At 40.2% G+C, this 24,303-nt stretch overlaps 1 protein-coding gene across 1 annotated transcript in view; it reads left to right on the forward strand.

The window, feature by feature from the left end:
- The window catches only part of EDIL3 (EGF like repeats and discoidin domains 3), a 238,317-nt gene that overhangs the window by 153,000 nt on the left and 61,014 nt on the right, over nucleotides 1-24,303 (forward strand). The window contains exon 6 of the mRNA XM_064736890.1: nucleotides 9,919-10,100. Coding sequence (XP_064592960.1) covers nucleotides 9,919-10,100 — 182 coding nt within the window. The remainder of the gene's footprint in view (nucleotides 1-9,918; nucleotides 10,101-24,303) is intronic.

Consider the following 24,303-nt stretch of genomic DNA (forward strand, 5'->3'; position numbering starts at 1 on the left):
AGATTATTCCTTCTTGGGACAAACAAACAAACAAACAAACAAAAAAACCCGAAAAACCAAAATCTACAATAACCAAAGAAACCACCACCCAACAACATCAACAAAAACAAAAGACAAAAAATACCACAAAACCCCAAAACAAACAAACCAAAGAAACCAACTACCAAACAAACACAAATCACACACAGCTAAAATGTAGAACCTACCCCATTTTCTGGTGTTCAAATGGCATCTCCCATTTTAAAACTTGGTGTTAAAATTTCACATTTTAAGCCTCAATGTTCACTCCTTCCCACAAGATATTTTTTCTCATGGATGTGATCCCCCTGAGCCTTCCCTTCTTCAGGATGAGCAATTCCAGCTCTGTCAGTGTCTCCTTGCAGGTCAGATGCTCCATCCCTGCCAGTTCCAAAGCCACATCCACCTTTTTTTGATCATCTTTGTCAACAAGAAAACCAAAGTCTGGGATGCTGGTTTTTTGGGTTTTTTTGTTTTTTTATTATGTTCATCCGTCACCTCCTCAGCATTCCTTCTTCAAAGACCTCTTTCTGTAAAGCCCAGGTATGTTTACTGCCTGGTTATCTCTAGCTTTGCAGAAAAATAGATCAACATGTGTTTTGAAAGCAATGTCTTTTCAGTGTTATTAAAATGAATTGCAATTATTTCACTTAATTTTATCCTCCTGAACCTAGGCACTAAGTTGAAATAATGCTCTAGGTTTGTTCTTGGTCAGTAGACACAGAAACTAATTACATCTGTCTTGAATGGTTTCTTAACAGATTATGAAATGATAAAAAATTTTGTTTTAGGCTTGCCTGTTTCCTCCCACAAATGACAAACAGAGCCTGAGCAGTTACTCTGGAGTAGATATGGAATTTTCAGATGTCTGAAGCTGAGTCACATGAATTGCCTTCCCTATGTTTGCTTTTTTTTGGTTTGATATTTCTCTAAACAATTCAGAATGATGCCCTTTTTTATGGTTAAATATATGTTGATAAGGAAAAATAACGGGATATAAAGAAAAATAAGGGCATATTCAGAAAATCTAGATGTAGATATTTATGCTTAAAATACACCACGGAGTCACAAATAAAACATCTCATTTTACTGCACTGCTATACTAATAAAGAATTCTTCTACTGTATATATATATAAACCCAGAACTTTCTGAATCTACATTCTGAATTTTTTTCCCCACCCTAATATAAGTGCATGACCCTTAAATAAATTCTGTCTTTTTAACAGGGCTTCAAGCCCTAATCTGTAAAGCTGCTTTACAGGAATATAAGGCTATATCTACACCAAATGGCTTCTGAGACCAAGATCTAAATGAAGATATCTGAATTTCCAGTTATTAAGATGTTGGATCGGTTATAGAAGGAGATGGAAACAGCTTAGAGACCATAAGGGCTGTTTCTGTGTAGCCAGATTTAAATTACTGTCGTTTGCATGCAGTTTGTGTCCAGTACTGTGAATATAGCTCATATTTAGCATATCACTTCAGCAGTATATTGTGGAATATTCCCATCCTTTTACTTCTTTCTGAAGAACATGTAGCCCATTGTAATGTGGAATTCATGAGTGCCAAAGTGTAGTTTTTAAACTATTCCAATGAATCCCTCTTACAACAATTTCTGTGAACACATCTTGTAACAAGCAGCGCTGTCACTTCTAGGAGCAGTTGCTGTTTCTTCTGGAGGGGGGGAAATAAAAACAATGCCAGAGCCACAAAAGGCAGGAAGATCATCTCCAGGCAGCAGAATAAGAATTGCTCCTTGAAAAGCACACAGTCCTCTCCTGGCAAATGAACATGCTCGTTGTCAAGCCAGCTGGCAGGAATGCTAATTACCCCGGCGCTGGGATCCCACTGATTCCCATTGTAGGCCTGCTAGAAAAATGCAGATTGTCTTTCGGTGTGAGTCTGTCTTGTCATTGCAGTCTCACTTGCAAGGGAACCTTTGGGTCTGGGGGTTGTTTTGGGTTTTTTTCCCAAAATTTCTTTTGGAACAGGCAGATTTAAGGTGCAGTTGTTAACAACATACATGCACATGTCATGAACTGCCTTCAAATTGGCAATGTTTGTAGTTGGCTATCAAAATTATTAACTTTTGCAGTAGAAATATTGCACTGTGACCTCCCCCCACCAAAAAACAAAAAAATAAAGATCCTTTGGAGTGAATTTAAAGAAAATAGAAGATACACTGTGATATAATTCAGTTGGCCCACAGGTAGGGTTTTGTTTGGCTGCACGCTCCATAAACAAAAATAAAAAAGAAACTTACATGCCTCTAAAGATACATGAAGGCAAATATAAAGCCTAGAAACTGTGAAAGAGGTTGTCTGTGGTTGTCAGAACAGTGTCTAATTAGCGAATTTCCTAAAAAAGCAGGAAAGCTTTCCTTGTATTTTTCAAAAGAATATTTCTATTACTACCTGAGAAGAGGAGAAGTGCAGGGGTCAGCAGCAGTAAATAAAGATTCTTTTTAAGCGCAGCTTGGTCCCTCAGTTTTGTTTGTAAATGCCTAAGTTATGCTTAAATTGTTAATTGGCTTTAAGCCTTTGCCACAACCATTTGCAACAGCTGGAAATGATGTGGGTAATGAATAGATCCACCACAGCACAAATCTCCTCCATCCACATCTTCCCGAATCCAGGTCCAACCAAAAATGTTGAGATTGGTAAAAAGTAGTCAGAACCATGTGTTTTTCCATGTCACTGCCCCTTAATCTAAAAATAATAATCAATTGCTGTTGTGTGGCATTTAGGGGCTATGGCTTCTTTCTCTGTCATCTCTTAGATGTGTAAGCATGGCACTTATTTTACTTGAAAGTTACTATGAATTTCCCTCCTCTAATATAAATGTAGTTTGATTCTTGTGAGGTAGGGTTGGCTTTTTTTTTTTTGTGTTGCACCATAATTTATTTTACTTGGATTAATTTTAGTGGTATTTAAGTAGCTGTGAGTTATGTCGATGGTTAATGTCAACATTCAGACATGGTAGAAATGTTATTTTTCACAGTGTCAGTTTGAAAGGTAAAAATCATTTTTCACATAAAGATTAATTTATTTCTACATGAAAGCTCAACAGAGTTTGAGAGACTAAAGGCCTTACTGCAATATATTTTTTTTTCCTCAAAAACCAGATTTGCTGCTTGAGAACAAAACAAAAGTAATGTTTACCAGTGAATTGTTAAATGCTGTTGCTTAAATAAGTGGTATAAACTCATTCCTGATCCAGGGCAGGATGCCCTTGGCTTTCTTGGATTGAGGAAACACATTGGGAATGGTACTGCTGCAATGTAGTTGGTGTTCCTTTGGATAGAAGCTTTTTCAGGTAGTTTATTACTATGGTTTTCTCAGGTAGGGATACACAAATTTTCATTCTGAAACTCTTCCCGGCCCACTTCCTCTAAAATCACTTTGAACATGCCTAGGGAGGATGTCAGTATTTTTAATTTGATGGAGTTCAACACAAGCACAATCACCTCATGGAGAGACACTATTTTTTTTTTTTTAATTAAAAAAAAAATCTGATTACACCTTTTTAGACAGGAGGTTTTAGATGTACTCTTGTTTCTGAGTGTAGGAATAACAATGCTTGGTCTGGTGTTTCAGACAGTGATCAGAAGTGAATTACTGATGACTGAGAGTAAGAAAAGGGAAAAGCACCAGGAAATGGTTGTCCCAGTGTATTTTCCCTCACTTCCGTTTAAGGATCTTCCTGAATCAGAAGTTGTATCTTCCTTTAATTTTACTGCTCTAGAATAGGTCCCTTCTTCAAATTTGTGCTCTGTTGCAGTTGCCCAGCATTAAGCCATGAATAAATGGGTTTGGATGTGAAATTTGCAATCCCACCCATCCCACTCAAGGAGCAGAATGGAGGAAATACCAGACTGAAACTAAGCAAACCAGTCCTGAATAACCACCCTATATTTCAATCACAGCATTATATAGAAAAAGACATAATCTGCTTTCACTGCTGTCTCCATATGCTCCTGTGCTATGCTGGAAGTAAAAAATTTTTTGCACACTTGCTCAAGGTAGGAAATCCCTCTGAATATCCATCAGAGGGATGTGAATCCCAGCCTGGGGACTGCAGTGTGGACAATTGCTCATGGCAGGGAGTGGAAATCTCTGTGTGGAAGAACAAGAAGAAATAAGCAGAAGCCTGGATTGCATGTGTGTAATCTCTGCAAACACCAGCAGTAATTAATGCAGTGTCTGTGGTTGTCTGTAACCCCACTTTCCAGTGGTAAAGTTGGCATCTAGGGACTGTCACATCACTGAAACCATGATGGGGCCCACAGACACCTCAAGGAGGAATGGAAGCTGTGTCTCCAACGACCTCTCTGCAAAAACATTTTGGGTAGCACTTTTAAGGAATATTTTGGGGTTATCATGCGATGGTTGTGACAAAGCAAGACCTGAAAAAACAACACCTTGCATTTAGGTGGACACTTTGGTACCGGACTCCCAAACACCTCCCTAAGAAGCTCCTAAAAATCAGACTTGCTGTTATCTAAGAGCTGTCCCTGGCAGAGCAAAGTGGGCGAGGATATTTGTGTGTCAGGAGGAGCGAGAAGAAGAAATTGGGGCCTGGGAGCAGCACGAGCAGGACCAGAGGTCACCTGTGATCCCAGTGCCAGGGCTTGTGCTCAGCGCCACTGCCAGGCCCTGCTGAGCACAGCCAGGCTGATCTCATGCCAGAAAATGAGGTGCTTGGAGGAAGAAAGGATTGCAGATGTCTACAGCAGATTTGTTTTCTCCCTGCCTCCAGTTTTGCATCTGTTTGTTTTGATGACGTTAGCTAGAGGCAGACCAACAGAGGAAATAAGAGCTATATGTTCACGCTGCAAAATCAGGCATGTTTCATCATCAATAACAAGAAACCTTTTCATTCTAGTTGCAGAGGCATAATCATCACATTTTCAAGCCATTTTTAAACCATTTGGACGTTTTGCTTAATTTGTGGACTGACATAAATGCAAAAACTTCAAATTAAATATGCTCAAGTAACAGATTTACCCAGTGATTTCTTCTTATTTTCTCTTGCTGTAGTAACTCTTTATCTCAAAATAGACAAATTAAAATTAAAAGAAAAAAATATATATTTTTTTTTCTATAAATTACAGGAATCAGCTACTTATTTCCCTGTTTTAATGTTCTTCTGAGGAGATGTCAATGTATACCACAGTAAGCTTGCTGTCATTTACTTTGTTTTGCTCAAACATTATTGTTCATCTGGAGGGATTTGCTGTTGCCAGAGACCAGGGTGGAAGCACAGAACTATCTCCTTTCTGGGGAGCTGTTTGATCCCCCCACCCTTAGTCCACAAGGGAAATTTGGACTAAAAACCAATTGGTTTGTGGTGCAAAATGGTGCATAATGTTTCTGGGTCTAATTAAGGTTGTAAAAGAAGCCTCCAAGGCAGATTTATAACTCTGCTGTCTTCACATGGTGGGGACTCTCAGGAGAACTGAAAAATTCACTTTTCCACTGTTAATTTTTCCCATCCTTCTCTGGATCCGTTCACGTAGCTCTTGGTACACCTTGGCATTGTTATCTCCATGGACAGTGAGATTTTATGGGCACAGGTTTGTGCTTGGCGAGAAAAACAGAAGCATTAAATGGGTTTTATTTAGTGCACACCCATAATTGTCACTGTAGGATTAAAACCAATATAACTTGCCTTAGTATCTTGCTTTTTAATGACACTGAAATAACAGCTCCAGATGACAAAATCTGCCTGGAGAATCTGTATCATGTCAGGCAGCTTAACTGCTGTTTAATTTTTCCTTATTTCTTTGCATCAAATGTGTTGTCATACCCCAATGCCTCTGCCTTAACTAATAAAAATATCCCTCTTTTTTTATTTAATGACTAACATTGACCAGTCTGAATTGTACACAATTTATCACAGTAGTGATATTATTATTTCCCAGGCTGTCATGATTTCTGTTAAAAGAACCATGGATTTAATAGAAACAGAAGCATAGCTATAAAATGTAATACATCTTGCACTTCTGCAAAATATGCCTCTCAATTAAAAAAAAGAAAAAGAGCTGAAAATGCTCTTGTTGTCTGTTTTCATTGTTAGTAGTTAGTGGTATATCACAGCTCTTAAACACCTAAAGAAATAATTGATAACTTGAAGAAAAGTGAGGTTTATGTCTGAAATTTATTATCGTGTACAGGAACTGGTCTGTAACCAATCTTTTAGTGATAAACCACATTTAATGGAACCAGAGATGGGCCATTCAGCTGAGAGTTTTCAGGAAAACAAATTTCTCGAGAATTTAGAGAGCAATAGCCCCATTAGAGTTTTTAGAAGAAAGAAGAGTGACTTAATAATCTAGTGGAGTCTTTGGAGGAAATTAATGAGCATATGGCTAAGGGAAGTCCATTTGCTGTGGTATTTGACTATCCAAAAATATGTTCAATATTTGATTTTAATTGATAAAAGAAAGTGAATTGAAAGGTTTTGTTATAGAAAATGATTTTGAGTAAAATAAATACGTAAAGGGTGAGTAAAAGGGCAAAATTAACGGTGGAAGGACCTCACTGACAGTATCCTAATGAAACTTCTGCTGACATCCTGGCTGTTCAATAAATTAAAAAAAAGCCAGGAGAATGTTCTGATAATTTAAGAAATATAATTATAATATTGTTTAGAAACCATTATCTAGTATCATGCTTTCCATACATCTCATTTTGTAAAGTCTGAACTGAACACCAAAGCAGAAAGTATCTCTAATGTGGTAATTTTAAATGTTAGGAGTGGTATTTTTCTTTAGCTCAGATTGAAAAATGGACAAACATAACAAAACCATGACTGGAACTGCAAAGAAAATAAGGAGCTTGTACAATAAAGTACCTGTTCCCTGAAGGTAGAGATTGTCTTTGGATTTCAGGAAAAATCCTCCTAAAGCTAAGGAAGATAAACGCTGCTGAGCATGTATGGTCATAGCTGAGAAAATAGAGTTAAGTGCTGTGCTTGGTAATTAAACTTGGAAAGGAAATTGCCTTCAAGTTAGAAAGGAAAATTCAACTTTGCCTTGTAAGGATTTCACACATATTTCAAAGAAAATTTAATGGATCTCAGACACGAGATGCATTAACAGACACGGCAAATGTTAGCATGGCTCCAGCATACCTCCTCTTTAAGGTCCTCCCAGAAAACCTCTCTTCCCTTTTCTCACATTATATTTTTAAATAATTATCAGTCTATGATTGCTGCTGTTAAAGATGGTTAATTTATTTCATTCCTGTGTCCTGTAGGTATGGGTGTGCTGGTGAATTACACTTGCACATAGATACACCTGTGTGAACTTTTCCATTATGAAACAGCACAGATTTTCTTTAATAATTAGCTGTAAGAAACTTTTGAAAACCTACACTTTTCTTAGGAGAGAAGAGTCATTTACCTCTGTCTTCCAAGCAGATGCAGCAGTTTGCACACCAAAAGATTCCATTCTGCTTCGATGAGAATACTTCAGAAAACAGCTAAGATTTGAATAGGCCTTTCAATCCTCAAGGAAAGCTTGATGAAAACACAATGAGGAATGACACCTTCACAACATACATGGGTTTTCTGAGTGTGTTCTGCATTGTTCCTGCCCATGCTGGTGACAAAGGTTTTGTTTTCTTCTGGTTCTGCCCCACACCTGGCACAGCAACAGGAGAGAGTCACATTTAGTCCTGTTTTGTGCAGTTATTACCTGAGTGCTGAAGGCAAAGCTTTTATTTTTGGGTGATAAAGAGAAGCAGCTTGAGGAGTTTAGGTTCTAGCTGAGCTTTGTGGGAACCCAGGGAACATGGAATATTTCTCTGCCTGCTCTGAGGGGGTTTGACCCCAGAGAAGCAGTAACTTTGACCCTCTCTTGTGGAGAAAGCTCCCAAGACTTAGAGATAGGCTAGAGTCTACAAGATTGTGAAACAAATAGAAAAGAGTGTAGTTTATCACAGGGTGAAAGATTTTTTGGGGATTTTTAGTATGGAGGCAAGATAAGGGACATCAGGCATTGTCCCAGGCTTCTTCATCTACTCCATTTTCTGCAGTGTTGGTGGCACAGGGTGATTGGTCAAGGAAAGCTGCAGTTTTAGGTTACATGGACAGACAAGGGATGAGTTATTTGTAGGTTAGTGGAAATAAAGTGCATTTTGAGAGTTAATTGGATGAAACAACTTTAAAAGACCTCGAAACTGTACATCTGGGGCCGTTTTGTAGTGCTTTTCCTGCGTGCAAAGTCTGGTGCAGGCAGTGCGCTGAAGTTTTGATAAGATAACAATAAACAAGTTGAAGACAGAAGAAGTCTGGTGCATTTCTCTTTCCTGGCACAGAACTGCTCTAGGAGGGCTCCCCCTGTCAGGGACCCGATGAGGAGCCAGAAACCCATGGGCTGTTAAAAACCTGTGTGGTGCGCGTCAGTCACACTCACTAATTTGAGTGTGGCCAGGATTTCATGTGAGCATCTCCTGGAAGTTTTTTAGGTTTTTAAGGAGAAGCACTCCCTGAAGCTTTGCTTTACCTTTTGTCCATCACCATCATCAACTTAAAACTTCAGTTCATTTTATCTTTGTCTCCATCATCACCCCACACCTGGGGGCTGCACTACCCTGCACCATCTCCTGGCTGAGAGGAGCAAATTGCACTGGTCACTTTTTCTTCTCTGCACCTTCAAATTAATGAGGAATTAAATTATTTGTGACTTCCTGCCTGTGTGGTACGAGGATATCGTAACAGTGCGATTTCAGAGTTCATTTTTTGGGTACTGCTCGAGGTGAAACTCTGCCAGGTTTCTGAGAAAACCTGAAATGTAAGTAAACATCTGCCCTGTGGTGCTCAAAATTGCCAAAGTGCAGCTGACCTGCAAAGCAGAAGGTCTTTTGGGCCACAGAGCAACATTGGCTGCCAGAATAATTCCTGTGATTACCTTCTCTCCAGATTCTGCATCGGAACTGGGGGAAGGAAAATCTCAGCTACTCAGTTGGGTGTTGAATAGCAGATAAACTGCCAATTGTTTGTATGTAATGAATTTTCTACTTTTCTCAATTTATATTTGTGGATTGCTCACAATAGCTGAATGTTTTTGTTCCTGTGCCCAAATGGAATGGCTTCAAAAAGCAATGTATGCAGAAATATCTTGATTTTAAAAAAAGATTAGGTCTACAAGTATTCTTGCGAATAAAGTAATGATGAATACCATACATAAAATTATGAAAACTGGAGCACTTCAGTTAAATACATGCTTTGAGTCTTGCTGATTAAATGGATAAACCTTTAAATATTTTTAATGTGACTGAATGATAACTTATGTCTATTTTCATAATTCTAGAGATAACTGCAATAGCAATTTGTAGCACTTTGTTTAAGTGCTGAACTTTGAGGGAAGAGCAGCAATATGGAACTTGACAGTAATTACAGGATTTTAAATTTACTTTTTAACAATAATTTCAGTATCTGAATCTGAGATTTTTTTTCCTTCGTTGTGTCCATAAAACCCAAAATCACAAATCTTCAGCTAGAATAAGCTACAAGAAATTGAACGTTTAATCCATTTCATTACTTGTATAATGAGAATAATTATTTGCAAGCCATACTTTTGTACTTGTTTTTTAATTTCTACAAACAGGTGATCAAGTCAAGTACTTTGAATTTCTTCAAAGTACTTGACTATATCACCTGTTTGTAGAAATTAAAAAATTTGAATAGGCCTTTCAATCCCCAAGTAATGCTTGATGAAAACAAAATGAGGATGAATGCTTGATGAAAACACAATTAATTTCTTCTAAGCTGGATTTGGCATGATATTCTGGATCTATTTGTATTCTACTGCAATTGCAGTGACTTGGAGCTCAGAAGAGTTGATAATTTCAGACAATTTTTTTTTTTTTAATTTTTTTTTTTCCCATTTGCAGGGTGCTCTGGCCCACTAGGGATAGAAGGAGGGATTGTGTCAAACCAACAAATCACGGCATCCTCCACTCACCGAGCTCTTTTTGGACTCCAGAAGTGGTACCCCTACTATGCACGGCTTAATAAGAAGGGTCTTGTGAATGCCTGGACTGCAGCAGAAAATGACAGATGGCCCTGGATTCAGGTAACAGATGGAGCTGAGGAGGGAAAAAAACATCCTTGATTCAATTGCCAGTGTCACTTAAGAAACTGATGAAGACAAGTGGTTAACGAACAGCTAGGTTCTTATTCACTGTCAGAGACATAGCCCAGGCTAAAAAGGACTATTTAGTTGCAAAACAGTGATAATCTTGACTTTACAAATGCACAAGCTCCTTTAATTTTTTTTTTAATTAAAAAAAACCCCTGTGCATATGTTCCATTGTGGCTTCTAAACCGTGGAAGCAGATTTATGCAGGCTCCTTTCAAAAAAACTGCTTTCCACATACGTTGTATTTGGTGGTCAGCTCCTCAGAAGCACACCATAGATTTAGTTCTTGGTGGAGATATCCTGACACATGCTAAAAGTCCTTGAAGTATTATTTTGGCAGTGCCAGAACATGCTGGAAGAGCTGGTGCTCTTTGTTGAGCTGCTCTGGGCACACAGGTTAAGCGCTACTGGAAGTAACAGGAACTGTTTTAATTAAGGTTGAAACAGCTGTTAGTTCAGACACATCCATGGGGCTGAAAATACACATTTTCTCATCCCGCTCAAGCATGGTATTGCTTGAGTGATTCAAATGGCAGTGCCCTTACTGGGTACTGGATTTCTCTGTGCCCAAAAAATGACTTCAGTGAAAGCAGCGAGTATGAAGTCCCGTAGCAGTGTTGTTATGAAGGTAATTTTGTAGTGGTTGTTGTAGCTCTTTGCTTGGGTTGTGTTTTCATGATATGAGAATTGGGCAGATTCTCAACTTCACGCAATTTCAGCTGTTGGTTAATAAAGGTTAGTGAGTTGGATACTCATATGAAAACTTTCTGCATTGATCCTCATGGTCAGTGTGTGAGGAGGATGCTTCCCTTCCAGTGAAACCACTGCAGGATTTAGCAAAATTGTGATATTTGAGCATTTTATCTGCTAACATTAAGTTGAACTGTCCATAATGCCCTCAGCTGTGTCAGACACTCTCTTCTTGAGGCTACCTTGGTGTACATTGCATTAATATTTGTTCACAATCAATGCTTTTTCCCTGACCACCGTGTTTAATTTTATTGAGAGGCTCCTACTTATCTAGGGGGGAAGCATACCTAATTACCTGCTCATTTTTCTTGTACGGAGAGCAGACATAACACACTGTTTGATGAAGTTTTCTGAAACTGTTGCAGTGGGAGTGCTGGATTTTGTCACCTCTGAAAAACAAAACTGGTTCTACTGTTTGTTATTTATTGCAGAATGAAAACACAAAGGCCCTTGAATGTGTTGTTAGTCAGTTTTCCTCCATAAAGATCAGAGGGGTTAGGAAGTCTGTAAAATTTATACATTGAAAAGAACAGCAAAGGATCATGCAGGGGGACCTGAGCAGAATTATTTCCTTGGGAGTAGAAAGCTAATGTAATTTTAATGCATAATGAAAAAGTCAGCTTTTGGGCTCTGTTAAGAGTGTAGGCTTTATTAAATAAGCTGGAGAAAGATTTCAAAATCATTTAGCACTGGCCCCCTAGACATGTCTTTTTGAGGAGAAGAGCTGGATGGGGATATTTAATGGTCTGATGCTTTCACATTTGTGCTTGGCACCACGGGGGCAGCTGCCGGGCTCCCTTGGATTTTGCTCCCTGGGAAATCTTCCCTCTGCTCTTACATGGAAGGAACATCCTTGGGCCAGTGGAGAAAATATGTCTAGAGTCTCAACCTACAGGTCTACAGGTCTGAGGAATTTGTTCTCTTTATTTTTTTTTTTGAGTTTTGGAAGTTCTTCCAATCCCTTACAGGTTATTCTGCAATTTTGACAACCATGGGGTTTAAGGACTTTTGACAAGCTTACATCATAGAATTAATGTGTTTTAAACATTCTCTTATATTCTTCTCATTTTTCTTGCAAAACAAACTTTAGTCTGTTGTTTTCACAAAACTTGCCAAGTGATATTTTTTAATCCTCTTTTTTTTTCAGTTCAGGGCAAAATTAAAAATATTATTTGTAATTTCAGAGCAGAAGCCTTGAGAGGATTTCTTTCTTTACTTTTCTCTTTCTTTAAAACACCTGGAAGCAGAAAATCTGAAACTTTTTTAGGGAGATGATAGGTGGAAGGACGGTGTTCTGCAGAAAATCTTTTTAGGTCTGGCAAGGTGGAGATATCCACAGACTCACAGTGTATGCACAAAAGATCTTTACATCAGAGCACTTTCTTGTTCTTCAACCATGAAATAAGCTCTAAGAAATAAACACTGTCTGACCCTCATATGGGGGAACAGTTTGATGAGAGGAGGAGCAGAAATCCCACATTTTATTTTTGCATGGGTTCTGTAATGCCCGGGGAGATGCTCCATAAATGTTTCTGGAGTGGTACAAAAAGTCAGATTTGGGCTAAATTTCTGGCTCATGGGAGAAAAGATGTGAAACCCTCGTCTTGGGTTTTTACTCTGTTGTGTCACCAGCCTCTGCCCAGAGCCCGCTGGGAGCAGCCTGTGCATGGAACCTTTTCCTTGCTGCTCTGAGTGACAAAGCACCTGGTCCAGAAGAAGGCACTGAAAAAGGGTGTGAGTGCTTGGCAGAGATTAAGTGGAAAGTTACAGAGCCAGAAAATCCATTTTTAGGACACGCAAATTAACATTTAGCGCGGTTGAACCTGAAGCAATCTCCTGTTCCCCTCTTGGAGCTTCTAATGCTAGATAAATTCTCAAGGAAGCCATGTATAATGGGCAAAGTCCCTCAAAGTATGATTATATACAAGCCTGTAGCTATTTTTGCCTTGTTCCATCATTATCAATTTTCTTTGTCATTTAATTTCTTTATTTATATGCAGCCTGGCAAATAAAAGGTTTGAGTGTTCTGCTTATAACTCACTTGTAATGAGTGCAGAAGTTTTTTTTCTCTAATCTTTCAGGTGTCTGATACACATGAACTAATTAGCATGCAATTTCATTTTCCTGCATTCTCCCAATGAACTGAAAATTGAAATTGCCATTTTAAATTTACACTCTCAGCATGTAATTAGTAAAGGCACTACAATGCTTGTAATTGGCTTGTGATTTAAAGGGTCACTGCCCATGTTTTTGGAAGCAAATTAAAGCCTGAGTAAGTCATATCTGCCTTTTAAAGTTCTCCTGACCTCTGTTTCTCCTCACAGGTTGGCTGTGATAAAATAGCACCTGTGTACTGCTTAGCACTTTATTAGTGATATTAACTTTTGTGGGTTGGAAATACAATGACCAGAAAAAAAAAAAATCACATACATCCATTTTTCATTAATTGGTCCAGAAGTATAGTCAAAATGCTCACACTGACTGTTCCAGTAATGAGTCTTCTTTGTAAACTCTTTTTTTTTTGTTTTTTGTTTTTTACAGTGGTTTCTCTTTTCCATTCTGTCCTTTTGCATTTACAGTTTTAAAAAAAATGTTGGTTTGTTTCATTCTGATTTCACTTCATCTCTGCTCATTCCTTGCACCTGTATTTTTCTATTCCTATATTAGTTGTTCTTTTTAGGGCAGTATGAATCAGAATAGGTATGGCCATGGGCAGGATTATTGTTTCTGTTATCCCTCTACCATATCCAAAATCATGGATATGATCCTGCCTATGGATTACTATCTAACAAAAAACACAAACTGCCAGCAGGACTTTCTGAATGTTACTCCTCTCCAGTGAATTCCAGCCTAGGAAATCCATGCCTGTGCCCTTACACTTCTTCTCCTCTCCCAGTTTTAACCATCCTCATATTTCTTCATCTATTTTTCCCCTATTCACAACTTTTAAGTGTTTTGTAGTCTTTTGGACACGGAAATTGTTTTTATAGAGTGTAAAACCCACAGGCACCAAGAGCAGATTCCAGCATAGCTTACACCTGGAGAGTTTTGAGGAAATGCACGAATTACTGAGCATCATGCATCAAACACACTACTAGATGTGTTTGAACACCTGACCTGCTGCTGGGGACTGTTGTGTAGAAATGTAAAGTACTCAATGGAATAACAAAACCCATATTTTTGTTATCTCTCACTAAAATGGTATAAACTGTTTCTCCAGAGACATTGGTATGCTTACAAATTTTCAAAATAAAATATTCAAATATTTATGTTATTATTGTGGGTAGTTGGAGGTTTGAAGGATTAATTTACAAAACAGGTAGAGTGCTCACTTTGAATGAAGGATCAAAAATGGGAAGTAAAGTTGGTTCAGGCTGATTATTTAGCTTTTTTCTTTTAGTTTTTATTGCATACAAGATGGTCTCAAATATTTAATCTGGGGTTTCTTCTTCAAAGAATTCATCCCTTTCCATCTATATTTCATATGTTTTTCTGTTTGCAATCAATTTTTGAAAATCAAGTTATAATTTCAAAATGGAAAAGCTACAAGTCTTACTTAGAATATATGGAAAGAGAATTATAATTCTCTAATTTTTCTAATTTATTTCCCAAATGGCTTTTCTGAAATTATGTGCTAAAATTCAAATGAAACACAATAATGAGAAATTCAACAGTTTGATGGAAAATGTGCCCACCCTCTGATTGGCAATTTAATATATTAGTACTCCAGTCCAAAGAAAAATACATTTGGTTTATTTACCATTTCAGCATGTCTGTTGTAAATAATACTTTTTGCCTTTTTAATTTAGCTTCCTTAATAACTATGCCCATATTTAAGAAAATTTCTTCACTATATTTCTTGAAGATATGAGTAAACACTTTTGCTGCAGGTACTTTTAATAAAAAAGATCACCTGTGATGGAAAGGGACCTAGCCCAACAGAGTCAGGGCAAAAAATTTCCCTGATCCCTGTCTTATTTAGAATTAATATGTTTAGTCCTTTTTTTTTTTTTCTTGAAAATCACAGAAAATGCTTTAAAAAAAAGGTCTAAATATATTGTGCAATATTCTTGCTGTTAGGTAGAATTTATATTTTCATTGAGGCTTAATTTGTTACAAGCATCTCCAAACAACTTTTGGTTTCAATCCCACCTCTGGTGCTCAGCCTCACCTTTTTGGGGCTTCCAGTCCCTTGGCATAATTAAATCTGTGACTATGAATCTCACAAAGCTAATCACAACAACTGTGACACACACATAAAATTACTTGCATAAAAAAACCTTGAGTTCCATCATTCTTATCCCCAGGCAGAAAACCAAAAAGCATTGTGTAGGGTTTTTTCCTCAAAAAAAAAAAATGGCCAGGGAAAAGAAAAAGTTAACAGCTTCCTCATCAAGAGCTTCCAAAGAGCAAGTACACACCAGGTGATAGCTATTTGCTAATGAAATGATAAAACCCAAAATACACAGAGGCCTTGCAGAACATTCACTCAAACATCTGTTGGTGAGAGCTCCAAGCAAACTGCCATCTGTGAAACCATTCATTTTGTCAAAGTTCATTTCCTCATTCATGAGCACTGGTGTACAGGCTTCCAAAAATACCTGTCACTGAATGTTTTATATCACTTAATGTAGCTCTCATCTCAGTGTCAGGTGAACTTTATGAAATGCTGTCTCAGAGTCATCCTGCAAGGTGATGTGCACCACATAGGAAGATTTAAGCTGTTAAGTTGAATGCTGAAAAGTTGTTAAAGATCTTCTTTTTATTGTCAATATTTCAAAATTTGGCTGAATATCATAGAAAGATTTCCTTGGAGGATATTGGTGAGAGGCAGTAAGTACCTGAAAGCCCTTGGCTGTGGAGAACAGAAGCTAATAAGGACAGTGCAGTTGAAGTGAAACAATGCCACACAGGACCTTTGATCTGCAGGAATTAGAAGAGGTTGTCTGCTAGCCAAAGCCTGCCATAAATTCACTGACTTCAGTGAATTCAATACCAGTGTCTGCTCTCTGCAGACCTCCCTCAGCATCTAAACATTTAGCTTACAGGCCAAAAATGTAGTTTATGTACTCAGAGCAGAAAACAAAGGTGCTGGGAGCCTACTTCCTTAGTGTAGTCATCCACAGAATCCCTGGTATCCCAAGTCTTGGTGTCCATTTTTAGTCACACCCCCTGCTTTCATCCCAGGCACAAATATATTCCAACAACTTTGGGCTGAGGTTCTGGGTGCACAAAACAGCCAGTTCAGAGTCAGCATCCCCGTGGCAACTGAGGCTTGATGCTGTTATGAACACCATCCATAATGTGCTCTGTCAGCTCCCATGCCAGAATTCCTTAATTACTCCACCTAATGTGGCTGAAGGACTAAAGGAACAGGTCCTTTAAACACATTTATCCCCTGCATCTGCAACACTCTGCATTCCAACTAGATTTTTCCTTTCCCATTTCCCACTATGATATGAAAAGCAATCAAGTCTTAAAAAGTGGTGACACCAAAGGGAACAAAGGCATGTCCACGCTGTTTATTGCATTAGGAAGAGGCAAATAAAAGGTGTCCCAGCATCTGTGTGGTGGTCCATAATGGAAAGATGTGTGGGTATCCTAATAACCTTGTGGGGATGACAGCATCCAAATCTGTGAGATGATGTCATGCTGATGTGTGATAGCCAAATGAATAATTTTTACCTTCTAAACATTCGCTTAAAAACTGGCAAAGCCAATGATCCTCACTCACAGTTACTGTCCTGCTAGATTTGACTTCTAGGAAAGGGTTGTTTCAAGTTATTTCAGTAAAGTTAAGGTTCAGGGAGCAACGTTTAAGATAAAGTAAGACTACATGTCAGGATATTGGGATTTTTTTTGTGTGGAAAGCAGGCCTATGTACGCAATCCCAAGATGGGCCAGCTTGGAAGGGCCCACAGTGACTCAGCTGGTGTCACCTCCCTGCTCCAGCAGGGCCACCCCAGAGCCCAGGGCATTGTGCCCAGGGAATTCTGGAATGTTCCCAGGTTGGAGCCCCCAGAGCACCTGTGGGCTCTGCCCAGGGCTGGCTCTGCCTCCTGTGGGGGGAATTGCTGGGATCAGCCCTGCCCAGGGCTCTAGGGCCATGGCTGGGCCTGAGACACACAGGGATGGACAGAGACAGACAGGGACGGACAGACAGGGACAGACAGACAGGGACAGATAGGGACAGACAGACAGGGACAGACAGACAGGGACAGACTGGCCTGAGCTCAGGCTCTGCCCGGGGCTCTGGGGCCATGGCTGGGCCTGGGACACACAGGGATGGACAGGGACAGACAGGGACAGACAGACTGGGATAGACAGAGACAAACAGACTGGGACAGATAGGGACAGATGCAGGGACAGGGACAGACAGATAGGGACAGACTGGGCTGAGCTCAGGCTCTGCCCGGGGCTCTGGGGCCATGGCTGGGCCTGGGCCTGCTCTGACCTCTGCACACAGGGACAGACAGACAGGGACACAGGGATATTCAGGGACAGACAGGGACACACAGACACACAGGGATGGACAGGACAGACAGGGATGTGGGGGCATAGAATGTCAGAAAATAAAAATAGTGCAGAAGGTAGTCTCACCCCTGAGGAGTTGCAGCTGTACTAACCACCAAAGATTAGGAACAGGCCTGCCCTTAACAGACCACAGCCGTGTCCAATAAGAAGAAGAGTGCTACAAAAGAGTGGGTTAGCTGGGTGAGGAAAGAGTTGGAGTTTGTTGGTTGTGCTGTGAAGAAGGAGGAGATGTCCATGAGAAATCATTGAGAAGGTATAGGACTTCTGCAATAAAATGAGACACAGGGACAGATGGAATGCACAGGGAGATACAGAGACACAGAAACACCCTGGGATACCCCAGCACAGGCAAGGCTGAGGCCCCTCTCACTGGGGCTCCTCTCCAGGCTGAGCAGCCCCAGCTCCCTCAGCCTTCCCTGGATCACCTCTGTCCTCCTCCCTCCTCTGGGGCTGCTCCAGGAGCTCCCTGTCCTCCTTTTCTGAGGAGCAGATGGACACTGCACTGCAGATGTGCCTTCAGAGGGCTGGACACTCCACTCACAGAGCTGGGCAAAGGGGCAGGATCCCCTCCCTGATCTGCTGGCAGCGCTGTTCCCAAAGTCCCCCCAAATCCCATGAACCTTCCTTGCCTGTAGGATGCTCTGCTGGTCAGGGACCGCTCATTGCCCACCAGAACTCCCAGGTCCTTCCTGACAGAGCAACCCCAGCAGGTCCCCTCCAGCCTGTGCTGCTGCTACCTGGAGCTGCCCAGGTGCAGGACCTGCATGTCCCTTATTAAGCTACAGACATTTCTTCCCTGCCTAATTCAACAACCTGTCAGGGTCCCTTTGGAGGGCTTCACAATTTCAAAGCATATGAAGCCCCTCAGGGGTTTTGGCCTCTCGTCCCAGCTATATGTGGTTAGTGACCTGCTGAGGACGTCTCATCCGACCATTGAGGAACAAGTTAAACAATTCTTTGCCCCAGTATTGAACTCTGGGGGATACCAGCAGTGGCACATCTCTAAGCAGACCCCATGATACAGCCCTCTGGACCTGCTGCTCACCCATTTCTCAACCCAAGTTTATCTCACCTCAGCTTCCATCGCTGTTGGAAGCACAGAAAGTCACCAGCAGCATGAGAACTGCCACAGACAACCAGGGCTGAAGTCAACTCACCCTCCTTGATCTCCCCTGGAAAAGGTGGCATGTGTTTGTCATCTCAAAGACCTTCCAGTTTATGCCACATACTAATTCTGTGAACTGAAAAAAGGGAGCATATTTTACTCTTGCACTCTTAGAACCTTCTTCTTCAATAACTGGTTAAGATAAAAAGACATGGTTCAAGCCTTGACTGGCACAATGAGACTTTTCAAAGATTGTCTATCATAAAACCAAGCAATGTGTAATTTTTTTTTTTTAACCTAATCTTTGGCCTGCAGATTTTTGTAGAAGGAAAAATATTCTGAGGAAAAACATGCATAAGAATAGAGAAAATCTCACCAAAGGGTAACTTTTAACATTTCTATATGAACTTTTTTTTTTTACTTTTGAGTCCTAATTTCAATTAATAATAAAAGTATTTCAATTCATAAAAATATTCAATTATAATAAAAATATTTACTTATAATAAAACATTTCAATTAATAATTAAGGGGATGAAGATGCATGTTTTAATAAGGTTGTGCACCATTTGATAGCACTGTTATCACTAGATAAGTTTATTCTGGGAATGTGCAATGGGATCTCACAGTGGGGATCTCACAGGTTCAGGGAAGTGTGATCTCCTGAGAGTTCTCAGATTTCAGATGGTTAACACTCCTTTAATCAGTACATTGGGTGTCTTTCCAAACCTTGAAACTCTATAATTCCATGACTTCTTGGTCTGGGGACATGCATAGGACCTAGACAAAGCCCACTGAAGCCAGAGTGGGAATTTTTCCCAGTTCTCCTTTTGGGGGGCTCGAGAGAAGATCATCATTTTCTTCAGAGTTTTTACCAGAGTGCATCTGCCAAAGTGCCATAAAAACAGATAGAGAGTGTGAGGCAGAAAATACCTCCCAATATCTGAAGTTATTTCACAACCAGAAATTTCCCTGAGTGTTTTTTTTCACAGTGATTTTAATATTGCACCTTTTTGAATTCCCTTCTTTTCCCGAAGGAAGACAGTTTTCATGTAGGATGAAAAGAAAAGTATGTGGCTTTGACCTGAGTCTGACATCACATCTTCCAGATCTACGAGCTGTTGATCAAAGCTGTTTTATAAGAGGAAATACATGGAGATATTTTCACTGGCATTTTTATTTACATATTCTTAGGCTGATTCTTCAGGATGTCTTCTAGACATTGTGGGGAAGTTCTTTCTAAGAGCCATTAACATTCCAAATGTGGCAGGAAGAGTTTTCACAAGTTCAAAGCACGTGAAGAAATTAATAATAGCATAAATGACCTTGGTGTTTCTTAGGTAACATTCAGTTTCAGGTAGTTAATACTCATGTGATCAATACATTGCAAATAAAATTATATTTTTCAGGGCTACAAACCTCTGAACAATGTGAGATTGATTATTGGCCCCTTCTTGAGATGGCAGTCTAAACATACCAGTGTTTGAATAATTCATATAACTCTGTTAATGGCATTCATAACAACTACCTTTGGGACTAAAATAATGACTTAATAATAAGAAGGAACAGACTAAGCAAGTTTTTTAGTCTGTCTAATTATGTAAACTCTCTGAGGCATAAATTGAAAGTTCTCAACAAAAGCCAAATGAAGTAGGTGCTTTTTGATAATTCTCAGAACATATGTTCCCCCACATTAGCATTACGTGGGCCAAACAATCCTTGTATTTATGCTTTCCACACAAGTAAGGGTCTAACCTATATTCTGATCTCTTCACAGAGAGGCAAATTAAACTATTGGTCCAATTTGCATCTCTGATTCTGCGTGTCTAATTTAAAGCAGGTACATGAATAAGTCTCACTGAGGATGGAGTTTGTTTTTAGAGGGTTGGCTGAGATGCAGGTGGGTGGAGGGAAGTCCTGAGAGGTGTTTGGTCTTACCCTGAGGTGTGATAAACTGGAAACAGCAGGAGGGTAAGTTTTCAGAGGATGTAATAGCAAAGTTATGAGGGTGCTTTGCTGGACCTGCATCCACATAAGTGAAACAAAATGGGCTGGGATCAGAAACAGCCTGAGTATTTAATTGGTCTGTCCTCAAGGTGCAATCCCACAACCATGCTGGGAATTATAATTTTCAAAGCAACCTGTAACAAGCATTTGTTCTCCTAGCCTATAGCATTACAACAATTTACACTATCACGTGAATAATTTACAATAAAACATGTTTATTCTCTGTGGGGCAGACCTCCTTCCAGCGTTTCAGCAAGGGTGCTGCTGTGGATAAATCACTGCATATCCTCGCTGTGTGCTGCTGCCACTGTGCTGACTGCATTAATGCCCTGAACTAAATCCAGGGGAGCTCTGCTGACAGTGCTGATTAGGAGAGTATCAAAAAGCCACAGACAGGCAAGACAGATGAGCACCTCGTGTGCAGGTGCCAGCGAGGCTTTGCAAGGGGAAGTTAATAGTGACTGACCTGCTGTGCCCTTCCTGATCCTCATCACCAGCCCAGCTCTGCAGCTGCTCTGGCACCAGGGTGAAACAGCAGTTTGTCCTGTTCAGACTGGAGGAAACAACCTTGGGGAATAAAAAGGAAGCACTGGAAGGAGCTTTCAGACCCGCTGACTTTCCCAGGATTGAGGGGATTGTGTCAGGTTGTTTGTTTCATGGGTTTATTAAAAAACATTTCTATGTTTCTCTATGCTAGTATCCCTATTTTTCATCAGAAAATGTTTGTCTGCGTGCTTTCTATCTAGCTTTGTCAGAATTATGACTCTGGAAAAAAAAAAAGAGAGAAGAGGCAAAAAAAATTAAATTTCAATCCTTCAAAACCTGATGAGATCAGCAGGGAAGAGTTGCTGCAATAAATCTTTTAATGCCAGTATAACCTTGATCTCTTTTTCAACCCTGTTTTTATGTGAGTAATGGTGAGTAGCAGTAAAGATATATTTACTTTGTGCTAGAAAAGATGAAGAATTATTTATGACAACACTATTCCATCTCATAACTGAAACAGGTAAACACCTTTGTTCTCCATAAAATGCACTTCTGTTTATGAATCTAAAACTACATTTAAGGTCTCAAAGACCCAAGGTTTCATGTAGGCTTTAATCTGAGCATTTCTGGAAAGCTTGCTCTGGAGGAACACTTCAGATGAGGCTGTTCTGCAGGAAGTGTTAGCGGTGTTATTGCTAGCAGTGAGATAATAAATGAGGGGAATGTGGCTATGGATTCTGTCCAGGAGCATCATGTAGGGGTCTTCCTAAAGTCACTCTGTCTTCTCATCCCTCTTCTCGTCTTCTGCCTGCAATAATGTAGATAAGACGGATGCAGTTGGGTGTTTTTTTATCTTTTTGCCCATTTTATAGCTCCTGCAAAGTGAATATGCTAGCATTTGATCATAAATTGTAATAGGAAGATGAACACCTTCCATTGGAGCTGTTCCAGTCCCTGCTGTGCTGTTACACTCACACATTACAATTCTGAATTTAATCTTCTTTTTTTTTTCCTATGGTTCTAAGGTTTGTAAACCGTGCTGAGGAGTTACTGATGGCCTTTGTTTTGTGGAGCCCTTTGGACTTCTTTGTGAAAAACAAGCTCCTGCATTAACTCACAGCTACCATTGCGGCTGCACACACACCATGCAGATTTGCAAGTCTGCTTCTGAATTGCCTCTGAAAATGGTGCACTGTACAATCAACAGGAACTCCTGAAATTACTTTGTTCATATTACCGCTTTCTCTTGGAGGAAAAGGCCTCCTCGTTTATTTCCTTTGCAATATGGATTTTTTCCAGGTTCCAGTAAAATCTAGATTGGGTATGTCTTCCTTGGTGTAGACAACAATTTAGCATCCCCAAACAGATTGGAGTGAATCATTGGAGTCCAGAGCATTAGTGAAAATTGTTTAATAGATAATCACTCCTGCAGGACCAGTGCTGAGAGCAGTGAGCACAGCACCCTGGTCCCTTTTTCCTCTCCTGTGGAGAAAAGGCCATGACTCTGTAACCTGCTGTGACCATCAGAGTGCTCTGTGTAATCATGGAGTTGGGAGGACTTTGGTGGTTGAAACAAATAAGATTAGAAAGAATTTCAGGGATTTCTTACACTAAAGGAGTTGATTTTATTCCCCAGCTCTCAGGCATACACTGCTCTAGAGGGTATCTGCCTCAAGTGATTTTATTTGACCTGGTTTGGCTACATGGATGAATTCAACATGCAGTTGTGTACCCAGCAGGGGACCTGAGGTGGTGTTTCTTGCCACAGTCCCTGAATTCACATAAATTGAGCTGACTCCATGCCTGTTCTCTCCTTGTGCTTTCCTCCACACCAGCACAGTGACTTTGCACCCCATGTGTGGCATAATCCAGTTCTTGTAGAGCCAGATTTAAATACATTGGTGTCTAACTACTGGCTTCATTTTACACACAGTTTTACCTGAGCAGCTCCATGTTCATCACTCATTCCAGTCCCAGAAATCCTCCTCATTGACATGCAAAGGCCATCAGAGCAGATTCTACAGCCTGCAGGTGTCAAGCAGAACCTTATCTGAGTTTCATAATGTTCTTTGTGCCATAAGGTTTTAGGGCATGGGGTGTGCTCGGACTGCAGCCAAATCCCTGGCATATCCTGGGTGAGCCAGATCCCTCACTGGAAGCCACTGGATGCAGGAGACCCCTCTGAGGTGCTGTTAAATGCAGGCCCTTGAGCAGAGGTTGAGTGTCAGGTCTGAATCCATTGCTCCTAAAATAAATTTAAGTGGTAGATGTTAAAATGGTAAAACTGATCCTTCCTTCCTTCCTTCCTTCCTTCCTTCCTTCCTTCCTTCCTTCCTTCCTTCCTTCCTTCCTTCCTTCCTTCCTTCCTTCCTTCCTTCCGCCACTTCCTTCCGCCACTTCCTTCCGCCACTTCCTTCCGCCACTTCCTTCCGCCACTTCCTTCCTTCCCTTCCCTTCCCTTCCCTTCCCTTCCCTTCCCTTCCCTTCCCTTCCCTTCCCTTCCCTTCCCTTCCCTTCCCTTCCCTTCCCTTCCCTTCCCTTCCCTTCCCTTCCCTTCCCTTCCCTTCCCTTCCCTTCCCTTCCCTTCCCTTCCCTTCCCTTCCCTTCCCTTCCTTCCTTCCCTTCCCTTCCCGGAACCTTCCCTTCCCGGAACCTTCCCTTCCTTCCCTTCCTTCCCTTCCTTCCCTTCCTTTCCTTCCTTTCCTTCCGCCACTTCCTTTCCTTCCGCCACTTCCTTCCATTCCTTCCATTCCTCCTTTCTTTTCTCTCTTTCTTTCTCCCTTTCTCTCTTTCCCTCTGCAAGTAGATTCCTCAGATGTCTATGCCTGCGTCTTCTTCTTGCAAGGCCTTTACCATGCCTTGTTACTTAAATTACTGACATAAATCTCTCAAAACACTATTGATCTTCTTTCATCCTTGCTTTTTTCCAGTTCATCTAGGTAATGATAAGGGATCCTTAAGAAGTTAATCCATTACCTTTTTTAAAAAGATATATTATTCGTTTGTTCCTATCCTGGTGACTTTCACCTCTTTGTTTTAAAACAGCATCACAGATGTAATTAAAATGTATAATTTTATGTCTTGGATCCTAATCCACAAAGCAGAGCTTCCTGAGCTGTTTCTCCCTCACCCTGGCACAGAAAAACACATTTGAAAAAGTTTTTAGTATTAAAGGATGCAGTTCACATTTCTTCAGATCTTCCTACTAAGGTATATTAAATAGGAAAAAGTTTGGACCCTGCTTTGTTACAGCCATTG

Source organism: Zonotrichia leucophrys, chromosome Z, assembly GCF_028769735.1.
Source record: "Zonotrichia leucophrys gambelii isolate GWCS_2022_RI chromosome Z, RI_Zleu_2.0, whole genome shotgun sequence".
Taxonomy (NCBI): domain Eukaryota; kingdom Metazoa; phylum Chordata; class Aves; order Passeriformes; family Passerellidae; genus Zonotrichia; species Zonotrichia leucophrys.